The sequence below is a fragment of the Haliotis rufescens genome, unplaced genomic scaffold, assembly GCF_023055435.1.
Source record: "Haliotis rufescens isolate VD_foot unplaced genomic scaffold, xgHalRufe1.0.p SCAF_26, whole genome shotgun sequence".
In the NCBI taxonomy this organism is placed as follows: domain Eukaryota; kingdom Metazoa; phylum Mollusca; class Gastropoda; order Lepetellida; family Haliotidae; genus Haliotis; species Haliotis rufescens.
This window is the reverse complement of record NW_025963957.1, coordinates 6,859,575-6,876,690: the sequence shown is the minus strand read 5'-3', so window position 1 is coordinate 6,876,690 and position 17,116 is coordinate 6,859,575. Positions and strand designations below refer to the sequence as shown.

Sequence of the window (17,116 nt, the reverse complement as noted above, 5' to 3'; positions counted from 1 at the left end):
CCCACAGTGACACCCTGTTCGCGGAGTTCTCTATGCTACCACTGCGACCAGTCACAGTTCCCCACAGTGACACCCTGTTCGCGGAGTTCTCTACGCTACAAATGCCACCAGTCACAGTTCCCCACAGTGACATCCTGTTCGTGGAGTTCTCTATGCTATCACTGCGACCAATCACAGTTCCTCACAGTGACACCCTGTTCGCGGAGTTCTCTACGCTATCACTGCGACCAATCATAGTTCCTCACAGTGACACCCTGTTCGCGGAGTTCTCTACGCTATCACTGCGACCAGTCACAGTTCCCCAGTGACACCCTGTTCGCAGAGTTCTCTATGCTATCACTGCCAACACTCACAGCTCCCCACAGTGCTAGGCAGCCTACAACCAGGCCTGGAGTTGAACTCACAACCGACTGACCGTCATGTTTACAAGCATGTAATGACTGTCGTTACGCCGAATACTCTTAACACCAACTAAATTATTTCCTGTTTTTCAATTAAAATGTCCCTATTATTTCAACTGTCATGTAACTGGTACAATAAGAATATACAAGGAAAGTGGAGTACTTTTCCATTTGTGCAATGTCGAACAAATCTGCCTAAACGAACAAAACATTAAATTCATCTGGGAAATAGAAAGTTTGTCATAAAAGTTTTTAAAATCCATTATGATGGCATTCCTGAAGACATACACAACAATATAATTGTCACTACATGTGGAGTTAGAGATGTCAAGATTCCCGTAATGACCGTTCCCACAGCATAAAGAAGAAGAAGACAACTCTACCATACAACCATTCAGACTGGTGTCCCTACTGACTGTGGAACAGCTTTAGATGACCACAGTGACTTCAACCAAAAAATGGATGAGCAAATATTAAGATTAACAACTCATGGGTAAATCCCCTTTGTATTCTTTACTTTCTCATTATTCAAGTGGGTTTACTGGTTTGAAGACTCGCGAGATCAAGCTGTACTCACCGACTGTGTTAGGTAGAGGCACAGCTCTTGACTTTTAGCATCACTGCAAGAAGAGAAGACAACATATCTCAAACAAAACCATTTCATCCTTACATCAGAAATATCACAAACGACATAACAAGCACCCAAAACCCAGATACCAAACAGGAAACATAACGGATCCAATCCAAACAAGTAAACAGGTGCTTTTATTTTTATTATCCACTTACGCTTACTCTGCACTAACATAAGATCTGTAGCTTCCTTTGATACATGACATGACAACACCAGGGATCATGGTCAGGGTTAACCGGGATTCAAACCCCTGACCAGCAGAACCTGGACCAACAAAGTGCACCTTAGACCACTGGGCCATCCGGGCGACTCGTGTGGTACTTGAGAAGCTGTCAGGTACTGGGTAGGTGATCAGCCTATTAGTGTGCCTAGTGTAAGACTAGACAACTTATTCCAACAAATGTTTCTCCTGCCTAGGAGCTGTGTTTACCCGATCAGCGTGGACGTCTTCTCATGCAGCAGACTGAGCACGGCTCCTCCAATACACTCACCCTGCAACAAGCAACACAAACAATTAACTCACCCTGCAACAAGCAACACAAACAATTAACTCACCCTGCAACAAGCAACACAAACAATTAACTCACCCTGCAACAAAAACAATTAACTCACCCTGCAACAAGCAACACAAACAATTAACTCACCCTGCAACAAAAACAATTAACTCACCCTGCAGAAACCCACAAATCAGACATGAGGGGGATGGGGAAGGAAGAACATTTTTATAAAATACAACTAAATGTATAGAAACCAAATTTCAGGCATTCTGAATTCACCCACTCTACCGTGCGCCCGCACACACCCACCCACACCCACAAATTCTTACCCACGCAGTTATGTAGTCTTTTCCCAAGAGATATAATTTTCTATTAATGCGCTATGAACAATTGTTTTACAGTCACAGAATGGATATTCACTTTGTGAGGTTGTCCTCATCTAGGTTTGAGCTGAGGAAAAGATGGAAGCAGCCCCACATGATCTGATGAACGGCCCCCGCTGACTCCCACATGATGTGATGAACGGCCCCCGCTGGCTCAACCATGATGTGATGAACGGCCCCCGCTGACTCCCACATGATGTGATGAACGGCCCCGGCTGACTCCCACATAATCTGATGAAGGGCCCCCGCTGACTCCCACATGATGTGATGAACAGCCCCCACTGACTCCCACATGATGTGATGAACGGCCCCCGCTGACTCCCACATGATGTGATGAAGAGCCCCCGCTGACTCCCACATGATCTGAAGGGCCCCCGCTGACTCCCACATGATGTGATGAACAGCCCCCGCTGACTCCCACATGATGTGATGAAGAGCCCCCGCTGACTCCCACATGATCTGATGAACAGCCCCCGCTGACTCCCACATGATGTGATGAAGGGCCCCTGCTGACTCCCACATGATCTGATGAACGGCCCACGCTGACTCCCACATGATCTGATGAACGGCCCACGCTGACTCACACATTATCTGATGAAGGGCCCCCGCTGACTCCCACATGATCTGATGAACAGCCCCGGCTGACTCCCACATGAACTGATGAACGGCCCACGCTTACTCCCACATGATGTGATGAAGGGCCCCCGCTGACTCCCACATGATGTGATGAACGGCCCCCGCTGACTCCCACATGATCTAATGAACGGCCCCCGCTGACTCCCACATTATCTAAAAAACGGCCCCCGCTGACTCCCACATGATCTGATGAACAGCCCCGGCTGACTCCCACATGATGTGATGAAGGGCCCCCGCTGACTCCCACATGATGTGATGAAGAGCCCTAGCTGACTCCCACATGATCTGATGAACGGCCCACGCTGACTCCCACATGATCTGATGAACGGCCCCCGCTGACTCCCACATGATGTGATGAAGAGCCCCCGCTGACTCCCACATGATCTGATGAAGGGCCCCCGCTGACTCCCACATGATCTGATGAACGGCCCCGGCTGACTCCCACATGATCTGATGAATGGCCCCCGCTGACTCCCACATGATGTGATGAACAGCCCCCGCTGACTCCCACATGATGTGATGAACGGCCCGGGCTGACTCCCACATGATCTGATGAACGGCCCCCGCTGACTCCCACATGATCTGATGAACGGCCCACGCTGACTCCCACATGATCTGATGAACGGCCCCGGCTGACTCCCACATGATCTGATGAAGAGTCCCAGCTGACTCCCACATGATCTGATGAAGGGCCCCCGCTGACTCCCACATGATCTGATGAAGGGCCCCCGCTGACTCCCACATGATGTGATGAACGGCCCCGGCTGACTCCCACATGATGTGATGAACGCCCCCGCTGACTCCCACATGATCTGATGAAGAGCCCCCGCTGACTCCCACATGATCTGATGAACGGCCCACTCTGACTCCCACATGATCTGATGAACGGCCCCGGCTGACTCCCACATGATGTGATGAACGGCCCCCGCTGACTCCCACATGATGTGATGAAGAGCCCCCGCTGACTCCCACATGATCTGATGAACGGCCCCCGCTGACTCCCACATGATGTGATGAACGGCCCCCGCTGACTCCCACATGATGTGATGAACGGCCCCGGCTGACTCCCACATGATGTGATGAACGGCCCCCGCTGACTCCCACATGATCTGATGAACGGCCCACGCTGACTCCCACATGATCTGATGAACGGCCCACGCTGACTCACACATTATCTGATGAAGGGCCCCCGCTGACTCCCACATGATCTGATGAACAGCCCCGGCTGACTCCCACATGAACTGATGAACGGCCCACGCTTACTCCCACATGATGTGATGAAGGGCCCCCGCTGACTCCCACATGATGTGATGAACGGCCCCCGCTGACTCCCACATGATCTAATGAACGGCCCCCGCTGACTCCCACATTATCTAAAAAACGGCCCCCGCTGACTCCCACATGATCTGATGAACAGCCCCGGCTGACTCCCACATGATGTGATGAAGGGCCCCCGCTGACTCCCACATGATGTGATGAAGAGCCCTAGCTGACTCCCACATGATCTGATGAACGGCCCACGCTGACTCCCACATGATCTGATGAACGGCCCCCGCTGACTCCCACATGATGTGATGAAGAGCCCCCGCTGACTCCCACATGATCTGATGAAGGGCCCCCGCTGACTCCCACATGATCTGATGAACGGCCCCGGCTGACTCCCACATGATCTGATGAATGGCCCCCGCTGACTCCCACATGATGTGATGAACAGCCCCCGCTGACTCCCACATGATGTGATGAACGGCCCGGGCTGACTCCCACATGATCTGATGAACGGCCCCCGCTGACTCCCACATGATCTGATGAACGGCCCACGCTGATTCCCACATGATCTGATGAACGGCCCCGGCTGACTCCCACATGATCTGATGAAGAGTCCCAGCTGACTCCCACATGATCTGATGAAGGGCCCCGGCTGACTCCCACATGATCTGATGAACGGCCCCCGCTGACTCCCACATGATCTGATGAAGAGCCCCCGCTGACTCCCACATGATCTGATGAACGGCCCACGCTGACTCCCACATGATCTGATGAACGGCCCCGGCTGACTCCCACATGATGTGATGAACGGCCCCCGCTGACTCCCACATGATGTGATGAACAGCCCCCGCTGACTCCAACATGATCTGATGAAGGGCCCCTGCTGACTCCCAGGTGATGTGATGAAGGGCCCCAGCTGACTCCCACATGATGTGATGAAGGGCCCCCGCTGACTCCCACATGATGTGATGAACGGCCCCCGCTGACTCCCAGGTGATGTGATGAAGGGCCCCAGCTGACTCCCACATGATGTGATGAAGGGCCCCCGCTGACTCCCACATGATGTGATGAAGGGCCCCAGCTGACTCCACTATTAGACTTCTGCTTACCCTGTTGATGGAGTTGGAGACAGATGCCAGGATCTCCAGTGTCCTCAGCGTGGGCTGGATGTAGAACCACAGCTTCTGGAGGCTCAACGTGCCCTGGAATATTACCATGTTTCACTATAGATATGTTTAACATTGGATGGGAATTGCAAAAGTTAATGATGGACGGACAACCGGAAAGGCGGATGACGGACAATGTGCCATGATATAACCTTATTGGACTTTCTGACAGGTGAGCTACAAATAGACGAGTGATACAATAAAGTGCATGGATTAGAAAAGTGAGATGTTCCATTATTTATGTCATTGCAGAATCCATGAACACAAGACATGGTTTCCTGGCACAACGTACATTCAAGTGTGCAGTTAATCAATGTGTCATGACAATGCCAGTTACCAACAGCAGATTCACATATGTTAGCCCTTCAAACTGGTTGTATTTTGTCAGGGGTTTAAAGCTAAGAAATTAGGACCTACTAGTTTTCAAACTTTGTCCCCCTGTAAAGATGTTAATAGACAGACGGTTGATAATGTAATAGTCAAGTCACAACTAGCTGTGATATAAGGTTAAGCATATGACGTCACGCTGATTTCTGTTGACGCCATTTTGGTCAAAAGAAATAAATCTGTGACAGATCCGATCATCATTATTATTATTTATTATTTCAGGTATTTCTCAACTGACACTATCCCCAGGAGGCCCTGTTGGGGCATGTTTACACCATTGACTACTGTTTCATGTGTGAGAACACTACAAAGTATGTATTTGTCAGTCATTCAAATCTCGTCATCAGCAAAATATTAGAATATGTTGCTCAGGGTATAGTCAGCATGGTGGTTGTCAGTTTTAGGTGGTTATCATGCACTTTAATCAATCCTTAGAGTTTGTAACTTGTGAAACTTATTTGTTGTAATGTTATCAATACCAAAATCAGAAGTAAAGCTGAAAAGTATATACCTTATGACCGGAAATAAGGTCAAGGTGATGCTTTTACATTACTCAGAACAGATTACGAAAAGGTCATGTATCTAGGAAAGATATTTTTAGATTGATAATAATATTTTGGTACATTATAGGTTTGTATTGGTAGGTATGTATCAGTTCGAGACCTATAGCGTTAATAATACTGACAATCTAAGGAAAGGCAAAAATAGAAATATTGTAAATATTCTAGAGATTATTATGATTTGTTTGTTTGTTTGTTGTTTAACGCCACACTCAGCAATATTCCAGACGGTGGTTTGTAAATAATCAAGTCTTGACCACACAATCCAGTGGTTGACATCATGAACATCGATCCATGCAATTGGGATACGATGACATGCATCAACCAAGTCAGCGAGCCTGACCACCCAATCCTGAAAGTCGCCTCTTGCGACAAGCAGTCACCTGTTTATTATAACACAAGGATCATACAAGGGTCATACATGGATCATACAAGGATTATATAAGCATCATACATGGATCACACATGGATCATACATGGATCAAACATTGATCATACAAGGATCATACATTGATCAAACATTGATCATACAAGGATCATACATGGATCAAACATTGATCATACAAGGATCAAATATTAATCATATGTGGATCATACAAGCATTATGCATGGATTATAAAAGGATCATACAAGGACCATGCATGGATCACACAAGGATCATACAAGGACCATGCATGGATCATACGTGGATCACACAAGCATTATGCATGGATCACACAAGGATCATACAAGGACCATGCATTGATCAAACGTGGATCACACAAGCATTATGCATGGATCACACAAGGATCATCTGAGGACCATGCATTGATCACCCAAGGTGTAGGGGGGTACTCACCAGCCTGTACTGGTGTTCCAGCTGAGCGACCAGCACCATGTAATCCTGCAGCAGAAAGTCAAGCGTGACAAACAGAAGTCCTTACACATAAATGCATCAATGACAACATGCTACAGATCTACCTTAATGTCCAAGTTACAAATACATAATCTCAACCAAGAATGAATTCTTCACTTAATCTCATCAGATTCGCATTGATTCAGGTATGATGTCAAGACGTTTGTAATTTGTTGTAGACAGAAGCTCCCTACTTTGATTAACGTCCGCATGGCAGCACTCAGGGCGTGGTTCACTAGGCCGTACTCAAATGCAGCCTTCTCTGAAGCAGACATAAGGGTTCACACTCTAAAACAGAAACCATGGTAACTGAACACTTTCAATCAACCTGAAGTTAGGATTCCAGCTAGACTCCAGCAGATCGGCAGTGCCCTCCAATTTGACTTGAGAGAGAATTTATGGATGTCAACTTATTTATAAAGAGGAACACAAGGGTTTGGAGTATATGCTTACTCCTTCATCAAACTGCACAAAATCTGAACATCAAATGTCTCCATTTCACAAAGGGCACTCATTGCTGACCTGTACCGAAAACAGGCAAACAGAAGCTTAGAGTCAATGTTATATTTTTTTCATCCCCGAGTGAATAAGAGAGTGATGAATGAGAACACTGCATGGGACACCGTATGGGACACTGCATGGGACACCGTATGGAACACTGCAGGTTACACTGCATGGGACACTCCAGGTTACACTGTATGGAACACTGCATGGGACACCGTATGGAACACTGCATGGGACACCGTATGGAACACTGCAGGTTACACTGCATGGGACACTGCATGGGACACTGCATGGGACACTGCAGGTTACATTGCATGGGACACTGCAGGTTACACTGCATGGGACATTGATGGGACACTGCATGGGACACTGCAGGTTACACTGCATGGGACACTCCAGGTTACACTGTATGGAACATTGATGGGACACCGTATGGGACACTGCAGGTTACACTGCATGGAACACTGCATGGGACACCGTATGGAACACTGCATGGGACACCGTATGGAACACTGCAGGTTACACTGCATGGGACATTGATGGGACACTGCATGGGACACTGCATGGGACACTGCATGGGACACTGCATGGGACACTGCATGGAACACTGCAGTGGACACCGTATGGAACACTGCTGGTTACACTGCATGGGACATTGATGGGACACTGCATGGGACACTGCATGGAACACTGCATGGGACACTGCATGGGACACTGCAGGTTACACTGCATGGGACACTCCAGGTTACACTGTATGGAACATTGATGGGACACCGTATGGGACACTGCAGGTTACACTGCATGGGACACCGTATGGAACACTGCATGGGACACCGTATGGAACACTGCAGGTTACACTGCATGGGACATTGATGGGACACTGCATGGGACACTGCAGGTTACACTGCATGGGACACTCCAGGTTACACTGTATGGAACATTGATGGGACACCGTATGGGACACTGCAGGTTACACTGCATGGGACACTGCATGGAACACTGCAGGTTACACTGCATGGGACACCGTATGGGACATTGATGGGACACTGCATGGGACACTGCATGGGACACTCCAGGTTACACTGCATGGGACACTCCAGGTTACACTGTATGGAACACTGCAGGTTACACTGCATGGTACACTGCAGGTTACACTGCATGGGACATTGATGGGACACTGCATGGGACACTCCAGGTTACACTGTATGGAACACTCCAGGTTACACTGTATGGAACATTGATGGGACACCGTACGGGACACTGCAGGTTACACTGCATGGGACACTGCATGGAACACTGCAGGTTACACTGCATGGGACACTCCAGGTTACACTGCATGGGACACTCCAGGTTACACTGTATGGAACATTGATGGGACACCGTACGGGACACTGCAGGTTACACTGCATGGGACATTGATGGGACACTGCATGGGACACTGCAGGTTACACTGTATGGAACACTCCAGGTTACACTGTATGGAACATTGATGGGACACCGTACGGGACACTGCAGGTTACACTGCATGGGACACTGCATGGAACACTGCAGGTTACACTGCATGGGACACTGCAGGTTACACTGCATGGGACACTCCAGGTTACACTGTATGGAACACTCCAGGTTACACTGTATGGAACATTGATGGGACACCGTACGGGACACTGCAGGTTACACTGCATGGGACGCTGCATGGAACACTGCAGGTTACACTGCATGGGACACTCCAGGTTACACTGCATGGGACACTGTATGGGACACTGCAGGTTACACTGCATGGGACACTGCATGTTACACTGCATGGGACACTGCATGTTACACTGCATGGGACACTGCAGGTTACACTGTATGGGACACTGCATGGAACACTGCAGGTTACACTGCATGGGACACTCCAGGTTACACTGTATGGGACATTGATGGGACGCCATATGGGACACTGCAGGTTACACTGCATGGAACACTGCATGGGACACTCCAGGTTACACTGCATGGGACACTCCAGGTTACACTGTATGGGACATTGATGGGACACCGTATTGGACACTGCAGGTTACACTGCATGGGACACTGCATGGGACACTGTATGGGACACTGCATGGGACACTGTATGGGACACTGCATGGGACACTGCATGGGACATTGATGGGACACTGCATGGGACACTGCAGGTTACAATGCATTGGACACTGCATGGGACACTGTATGGGACACTGCATGGGACATTGATGGGACACTGCATAGGACACTGCAGGTTAGACTGCATGGGACACTGCATGGGACACTCCAGGTTACACTGCATGGGACACTGCAGGTTAGACTGCATGGGACACTGCATGGGACACCGTATGGGACACTGCATGGGACACTGCATGGGACACCGTATGGGACATTGATGGGACACTGCATGGGACACTGCAGGTTACACAGGGAATCACGAATTCAGCAGCTTCACATAACTGACACAAGACACATGGATTTCAACTTTTGTCTTCATACACAATACTTCGAGGCTTCTTGGATGAAAGACGTAACTAACTTGTGACTCCAGGAACTTCTGGATGAAAGCAGTGACGTTACCTTCTATAAACCTGACTACAGTGGAATAGTTGGAGCACATGGGTAGCACCCGCTTCACCAGCTCCTGCAGGGACGGATCTGTAGACAAACACAGACACGCTACATGTCACACTCAGCTCAAGAATACGGACGTCAACTTTTTGAAGCAATTGTCAGCAATAGGACTGTTACGATTCACTCGCGTATTCGGTGAATCGAACCGTATCCATTCATGAATTGAATTCGTTATTCATTGCAACTAGAATCAAATATTTATGAATATGCAAGTATGTGCATTTACATACCCTGTACCTAAAAATATCCATAAGAACATATTATATGCATAGATTTCTTCAAAGACAACACTCTGATAATATTTGATTTAACAGGATTGGGGTCACTGGTCATTGTCACATTTGAGCAGATACTAGTACCTGGATAAGTGCAGTATATAAATGTATGATATATTTATAATTAACACACCATGTCAAAAGATTTATGTTAATGATTCACTGAATATAACAAATAATACATCATCTGACTTGTTATTGTATTCGTGAATTAATATTCATATTCGTTACCCTATACTCGGGATACAAAACGTATTCACCTCATAGTGTATTCGTTGCAGCCCTAGTCAGCAATATGAAAACACTTGATGTCATTAATTTCATTCTTTATTCAAATAAATATATCGCTTCAAGAGAACTGTCATTTCATTAGGATAATATCAATTAGTACTCTTGTAGGAGGACGAGACTGAATAGATGTTGTTTATATGCCACAGCGGATTCCAGACCTAGACCCTCATCCATCATGAACCACAATAACACGGTACATATCTTGCAGCGACTCACCTAGACCCTCATCTATCATGAACCACAATAACACGGTACATATCTTGCAGCGACTCACCTAGACCCTCATCTATCATGAACCACAATAACACGGTACATATCTTGCAGCGACTCACCTAGACCCTCATCTATCATGAACCACAATAACACGGTACATATCTTGCAGCGACTCACCTAGACCCTCATCTATCATGAACCACAATAACACGGTACATATCTTGCAGCGACTCACCTAGACCCTCATCTATCATGAACCACAATAACACGGTACATATCTTGCAGCGACTCACCTAGACCCTCATCTATCATGAACCACAATAACACGGTACATATCTTGCAGCGACTCACCTAGACCCTCATCTATCATGAACCACAATAACACGGTACATATCTTGCAGCGACTCACCTAGACCCTCATCTATCATGAACCACAATAACACGGTACATATCTTGCAGCGACTCACCTAGACCCTCATCTATCATGAACCACAATAACACGGTACATATCTTGCAGCGACTCACCTAGACCCTCATCTATCATGAACCACAATAACACGGTACATATCTTGCAGCGACTCACCTAGACCCTCATCTATCATGAACCACAATAACACGGTACATATCTTGCAGCGACTCACCTAGACCCTCATCTATCATGAACCACAATAACATGGTACATATCTTGCAGCGACTCACCTAGACCCTCATCTATCATGAACCACAATAACACGGTACATATCTTGCAGCGACTCACCTAGACCCTCATCTATCATGAACCACAATAACACAGTACATATCTTGCAGTGACTCACCTAGACTCTGGTCTATCATGAACTCTTTTGGAGCGTATCTCTCCGTGAGGGCTCGGGCTAGGATATACTTTCCCTCAATGCCCTGGAAGCATCAACAGTAACATCAAGCTTTGTCAAGAAAAAAATAAGTTTCAAATAGTTTCCTGATGTTTCTATATCAAACTTCAATTTTATTTTTTCTTTGCTATTGACCTCAAATCATTTATTTGTCTTCCCATACATCTTGGTGTTTTTGCCGAGACAATCTATTTTAAACACAAGAAACCATTTTCTGGCCTACAAAATGGACCCTAGGGTCTCTAGGATGAAGTAGATGTTTCTTGTTTTAATCTCTGCTGTACATATTGAACACGGAGCCAAGAACGTGATGCCCACACACCTGCATACAACACAGGATATCATCCAAAATGGCTTGTTCCTGAAGCGCAACTGGCAATGTTCCCAGAGCCACGATATTCTGAAACATGAGGAGGAAGATATAGTGTTCCCATTGTAAACAGTTAAGATAATATTGAACTTCAAGAGATGCTCCTATGTATATTATGAGGTGAGGTGAGGTGAGGTGAGGTGAGGTGAGGTGAGGTGAGGTGAGGTGAGGTGAGGGTGGGCGGGAACAGGAACACGTTCCACCACACAGTTACCCCAACAGCAAATGGAGAGTGTGACATAAACATCTCACAGGTTCTCGATATTATGTTCGATATAAAACAGGTCACTCACATGATCAGTGGGTCCATCCACTCCAACAATGAAGTCCAAGGTCAAGGACGGTCTCTGAAACAGCCACTCAGGCTGCAGCGGAATGTTCACTGAAACGGTGATAATTTCCACATGACAAATCTTTATGACATTTGCATCAACAAGACACAAATAATCCAAAGACTGGTATTTACCATTTCTCTTCATTTGCTTTTCTCGGATAGCTTTCCTCAGGAATTCGGACGATGTTGTTGCCGACACTGCCTTGGCTTCTTTCAGCAGCTTGTCCTTAATCTGAAGCACAATCATCGTGAAACACAGTACATACCAGGAATCGGTATAGCGCACTTTCCAACTGAGACAGACAGAATATACTCCTTACCTCCGACAGCTCCTGTTCCGTCATCTTGGTTCCGGGGGCCGGCAGCTGGGAGGTAATCTTCCCATGAGGCAACAGGGTCATTCCTGCAGCGTCCGCCTTGTCTCGGGCATTCTTCGCCAGGAACTCTTTTGTCTAGAAAACGTAGGAGCTTTTATTCCGTTATTCACTCACCTCCATCACATCAGATTAACCTGACTTTCCAGAGATGCTCAAAATGATCAGATACTCTATGGCAAGATCTAGCAATCGTTATTTCAGTGTGATAATGGTACAGAATATTCATCAGATAAACATGCTATGCATGTTGAGACATCTACCAATCACGCTCTTGGGTTAAATCATTTGTTGCCATTCTGACGGTGGCCATCTAATAATCCCTGACATCTTGCAGCTCCTACCTGGTCCTCTTCACACAACTTGGCAAAGAAATACACAAGTGCATCCAGATCTCGGACACTGCAACAGTAGAAAATGCACTACCAATCTCATGAAAATCAGATCTTAGTTCTCGCTTTCGCTGAACAAAGATCTGAGAACATCCCTTTACAGGTCACCTTTTGTGAACTTTGACCGACCAATGGGATGACTGGCAAGAAGTCAACATTAGCCAATCAGAAGGCAGCTCTCTCGTGCTTTACGGGACTAGTTTCAAACTGGCAACTACGCTTCGAAACATACTCAACCAATTCTTGATTGAAACTTTGAAAATTGAACAACAAAATTACTATGACATGGCTAATAGATGGCCTAGATTGTATGGATCCAGTCCATAACTGTCATTCGGAATAACCTGTGTTAAACATTCCAAAGCCGCATGGTTAGAAAACACATTCCGACTGTCACTTTCCTGATGTGGTAAGCGCTGCTCTGATTGGTCGGATGAAAGGTCGTGCCGACGTCACCTGTAATGGGATCTCCTCATATCTTTGTGTAGCTGTATCGAGAACTAAGATTTGATCTTAACGAGATTGATTCCTTAGTAATGGTGAGATGTATTACAAAGGTTGGTATCTAAAGATCACAGGTCCTCCCACAACTTACCCCTGCAGGAAACCATGTACTTCCTACTTGTCCATATCATGGCTGGGACAGGTAACTTGGGTACTCGGGTCTGGTGGGTTCTGAGTAGAACCAGGGTATCCACAGGACTGCCCAGACCCGTGGTTAGTCACGTGATATATTGTTTAATGACAAAAACAATAAAACTCCATGGTTACGCTACAAGTCATGAATGATCGCATTTCTTTCTGACTAAGCACACATTCCTTCTGACCTGTATATGTTTAAGCACAGATCAGTCAACTTTAGTGTATTCATGATCAGAGAGTGTTATATGTGTATTTAAATACTTCTTGCCAGGGTTCCAACAAAACAGTTACCAACTGGACACCTGGTACCCAACTTGAGGCCTACAGCAGGTAAATTTGTACTCGTCCCAGCCATAGTCAATATGTACATTCAGATCTCCATAGCTCCAGAAAAGATGCATATTTGCGTAGTATGCAAAACATAACACCATTACCCAGTGGCATAACACCACTGCAGAGTTACCCTATGTATCATTGTCAACTTGCATACCTGTATTTCTAAATGGATCTATGTTTACTAATCAAATGCTGGCATGTATACTTCTATTGTGAGTTAATGCCACGTTACACACTTAGGGCAGCATCAGAACAGATACAAATAAGAAGTCACCCGGAAAGCATTTTGAGGAGAATTATTAAACTTTGATTGGCTAGGAGGATAATAAGACAGAATCATAGCCATGGGATAACACCTTGTTACTAACTTTCACTTCAATGGTGTGATCACTTACTTCCGTGACTTCATATCGTCATATTTAGCAAAGAACTCGATAGGAGTTTGTGTTGACTCTGCAATCTTCCTCTTCGCATGATGTGCTGAAACCTGTCACAAACACACTTCAAGTGAGTTCCACTGCTGGTATAGCAGTATATCAATATCATAAAATACCCTGCAGTCTCCATGATCTGGAATAAGTTGCTGCCTACACGGATGTACATCCCAATCTGGGAAAGAAAAACTTGTGTCTTATGCCATCATGACATTTAAGGTAACTTAATAATCAGCTGAAATGAACATACTTCGAGTGAGTGATTGAGTTGGGCTTAACGTCGCTTTGAACAGTATTCCAGTTATATCACGACTTTGAACAGTATTCCAGTTATATCACGACTTTGAACAGTATTCCAGTTATATCACGACTTTGAACAGTATTCCAGTTATATCATGGTATGTCAGCTTAATGTGGGAGGAAAGCCCACGTAGACTAATGTGATGAATGTCTTAGACATTTACCACTTTGGTGAAACCCACAAGCACGGGTATGGTGCAGACAAACCTAAAAACATAATCAGGGCAAACCGGGGTTCAAACCCACATTCATAGGTTTCTGGTGTGCCTAAAGTACGCAACTCTGCACAGCAAATTGCAGCGCCCCAGAAGACTGGGCCACTCGGCCACCCTTTATTGCAATAAAGGGAAGTATTATACAGTATTGAATATCGCACCTGTGTTGTGATGTATGGGGTAGTATTCTTCAGAAGCATCTCTGTGTACACCTCAGCTCCCACAGAGTCAGTGGAACGAACCCTGGAACCATGAAGGAGAGCAACATCACCATGCTATCAAAGATGTCTGAAATACCTCACAGACACAGGTGTGCAATATTGGGATAATCTCTGCACTCAATTATGACTGAATACATTAGTACCCTGGTTGTAAAATGTCAATGACAGCAATATTAACTAACTCACTCCATCAAGCATGTTCATAAGAAGGATATCCCACTATAATTCTCAGAAACCTGAGAAATCTGTTTCACTTAAACTAAGTAAGAATACTAAGACCAACTCTATGCACTCCAACCACCTCACTGCAATACTGAAATAAAACTTCTACAATGTGTCAGTGAGTATGCTTTTGTCCTGCTTTCTCCAATATTCCAGCACACCAGTAATCATAACATTTGGCTAAATCAAAACTGGGTCTTCGTTGCACTAGGTCTTCTTTGCACTAGGTCTTTGTTGCACTAGATGTTCTTTGTACTATGTCTTCGTTGCACTAGGTATTCGTTGCACTAGGTCTTCGTTGCACTAGGTCACACAATTCCCAAAATACAAGGGCCTCTAGTTGACTTATACTTTAACTGAGAAGATAAAAAGAAGAGTGTCATGTCTCACCCAAGGAGGTTCATCAGCTCACTGACGTGGTGGTGTACCTTGAATTCACTCATCGTGGAGAAAATATGTTGAACTTCACTTTACCACAACTTCACAGTGACAACTAGGGAAAGAAAATAGAGGGAAAATAAATCACATTCATAGCGCATAGACATATAGTTCTCATCGTCGAATACTCATGCCTACTGGCTCCCCACTGTCAAATAGAGGCATTTGTGAACAGGGTCGTTGGCGAGAACCTGGTCTCCTGCATAAAATAATAGTCTTGTTGGAATACTTTGTCATTAACGCTTAATAAAAACGTTTCGTGAAAATTGAAAACAATAATTATAATCGCGATGTGTAAAAAAAACGTATTTCGGTCATAGTTCAAGCGCTGTCATGTCCGCTATGCACGAAATTTACGACCTGTTGTATATTTTGGGAAATTAAGGCATAAAAAGTTATGATCGAAAATGGGACAATATTTTGATCGGTAGTTGCACAGATAACGCTGTAATATTCTACAAATAGATCATCACAAAATAAAATGTCTGTGCAGTTTAACCATAGAATAATGGGAACTGAATGCAATAATTCACAAACTAAGGTATTACTGTGGAATTTGGGACCATCACTTCAATGTTAGTCAAACTTCAACTTCTTTCCCGCGTTTCCGGCGCAATGTTTTATCCCGTTAACAGTAAAATCCGGAAAATCCGCACGAGAAAAGCATAGAAATCCATCATGTACGAAAACGTTTGATGTTGGCTTAATTCGTGCGCACATGTCCTGCAGCACATGTTATAGCCCCCATATTATCACGGTATCTTTGCAATAATATCATGAATTGATCGGAAGAATATATCGCCAAGGATCAGTTGTTTACCATGGTTGTTTTGAAAGATTGTATTAAACATGTGAGAACATCTTGGGATCAGTGGAATATTCAAAGAAATTTTAAAGCAAAACAGGTTTGGATAACAAAATCCAAGTTATAGTATTACCCGACGTTGTATATACAGTGCACGTGCTGTATATGCTATCAGATGTAAAATAATGTTATATTTTCGCAACAAAGTTGGCAATAGACAAATTGTGCCTGTAAGATGAAATCCCCAAATCAACCCTGTCTTCACTGATACCATACAGTCTTGCTTGACAACGGTATAAGGATCCATACCGAGACGTCACCTTTACAATAATTAAAGAAGTTGTTATCCATAAATTGTAAACTTCTAAGTAATAGCTACCAAACAACTGATACCATACAGTTTAAAATAGAATACAGATATT

General features: G+C 45.3%; 1 protein-coding gene across 2 annotated transcripts in view; it reads right to left on the bottom strand.

Annotated features, from left to right (window-relative positions):
- Nucleotides 1–16,515, bottom strand: part of LOC124137312 (gamma-tubulin complex component 2-like) — a 43,391-nt gene extending 26,876 nt beyond the window's left edge. For both annotated transcript variants that reach the window (XM_046503558.2, XM_046503557.2), the window contains exons 1-16: nt 16,438–16,515; nt 15,842–15,944; nt 15,170–15,251; nt 14,455–14,546; nt 13,034–13,091; nt 12,636–12,767; nt 12,448–12,547; nt 12,275–12,363; nt 11,934–12,011; nt 11,555–11,636; nt 9,907–9,984; nt 7,017–7,084; nt 6,766–6,810; nt 4,924–5,016; nt 1,463–1,524; nt 979–1,021 (exon numbers count right to left, since the gene is read on the bottom strand). In XM_046503558.2, the coding sequence (XP_046359514.1) occupies nt 979–1,021; nt 1,463–1,524; nt 4,924–5,016; nt 6,766–6,810; nt 7,017–7,084; nt 9,907–9,984; nt 11,555–11,636; nt 11,934–12,011; nt 12,275–12,363; nt 12,448–12,547; nt 12,636–12,767; nt 13,034–13,091; nt 14,455–14,546; nt 15,170–15,251; nt 15,842–15,894 (1,155 nt within the window). In that variant the 5' untranslated portion in view covers nt 15,895–15,944; nt 16,438–16,515. The remainder of the gene's footprint in view (nt 1–978; nt 1,022–1,462; nt 1,525–4,923; nt 5,017–6,765; nt 6,811–7,016; nt 7,085–9,906; nt 9,985–11,554; nt 11,637–11,933; nt 12,012–12,274; nt 12,364–12,447; nt 12,548–12,635; nt 12,768–13,033; nt 13,092–14,454; nt 14,547–15,169; nt 15,252–15,841; nt 15,945–16,437) is intronic.
- Between the last annotated feature and the right edge of the window lie 601 nt (nt 16,516–17,116).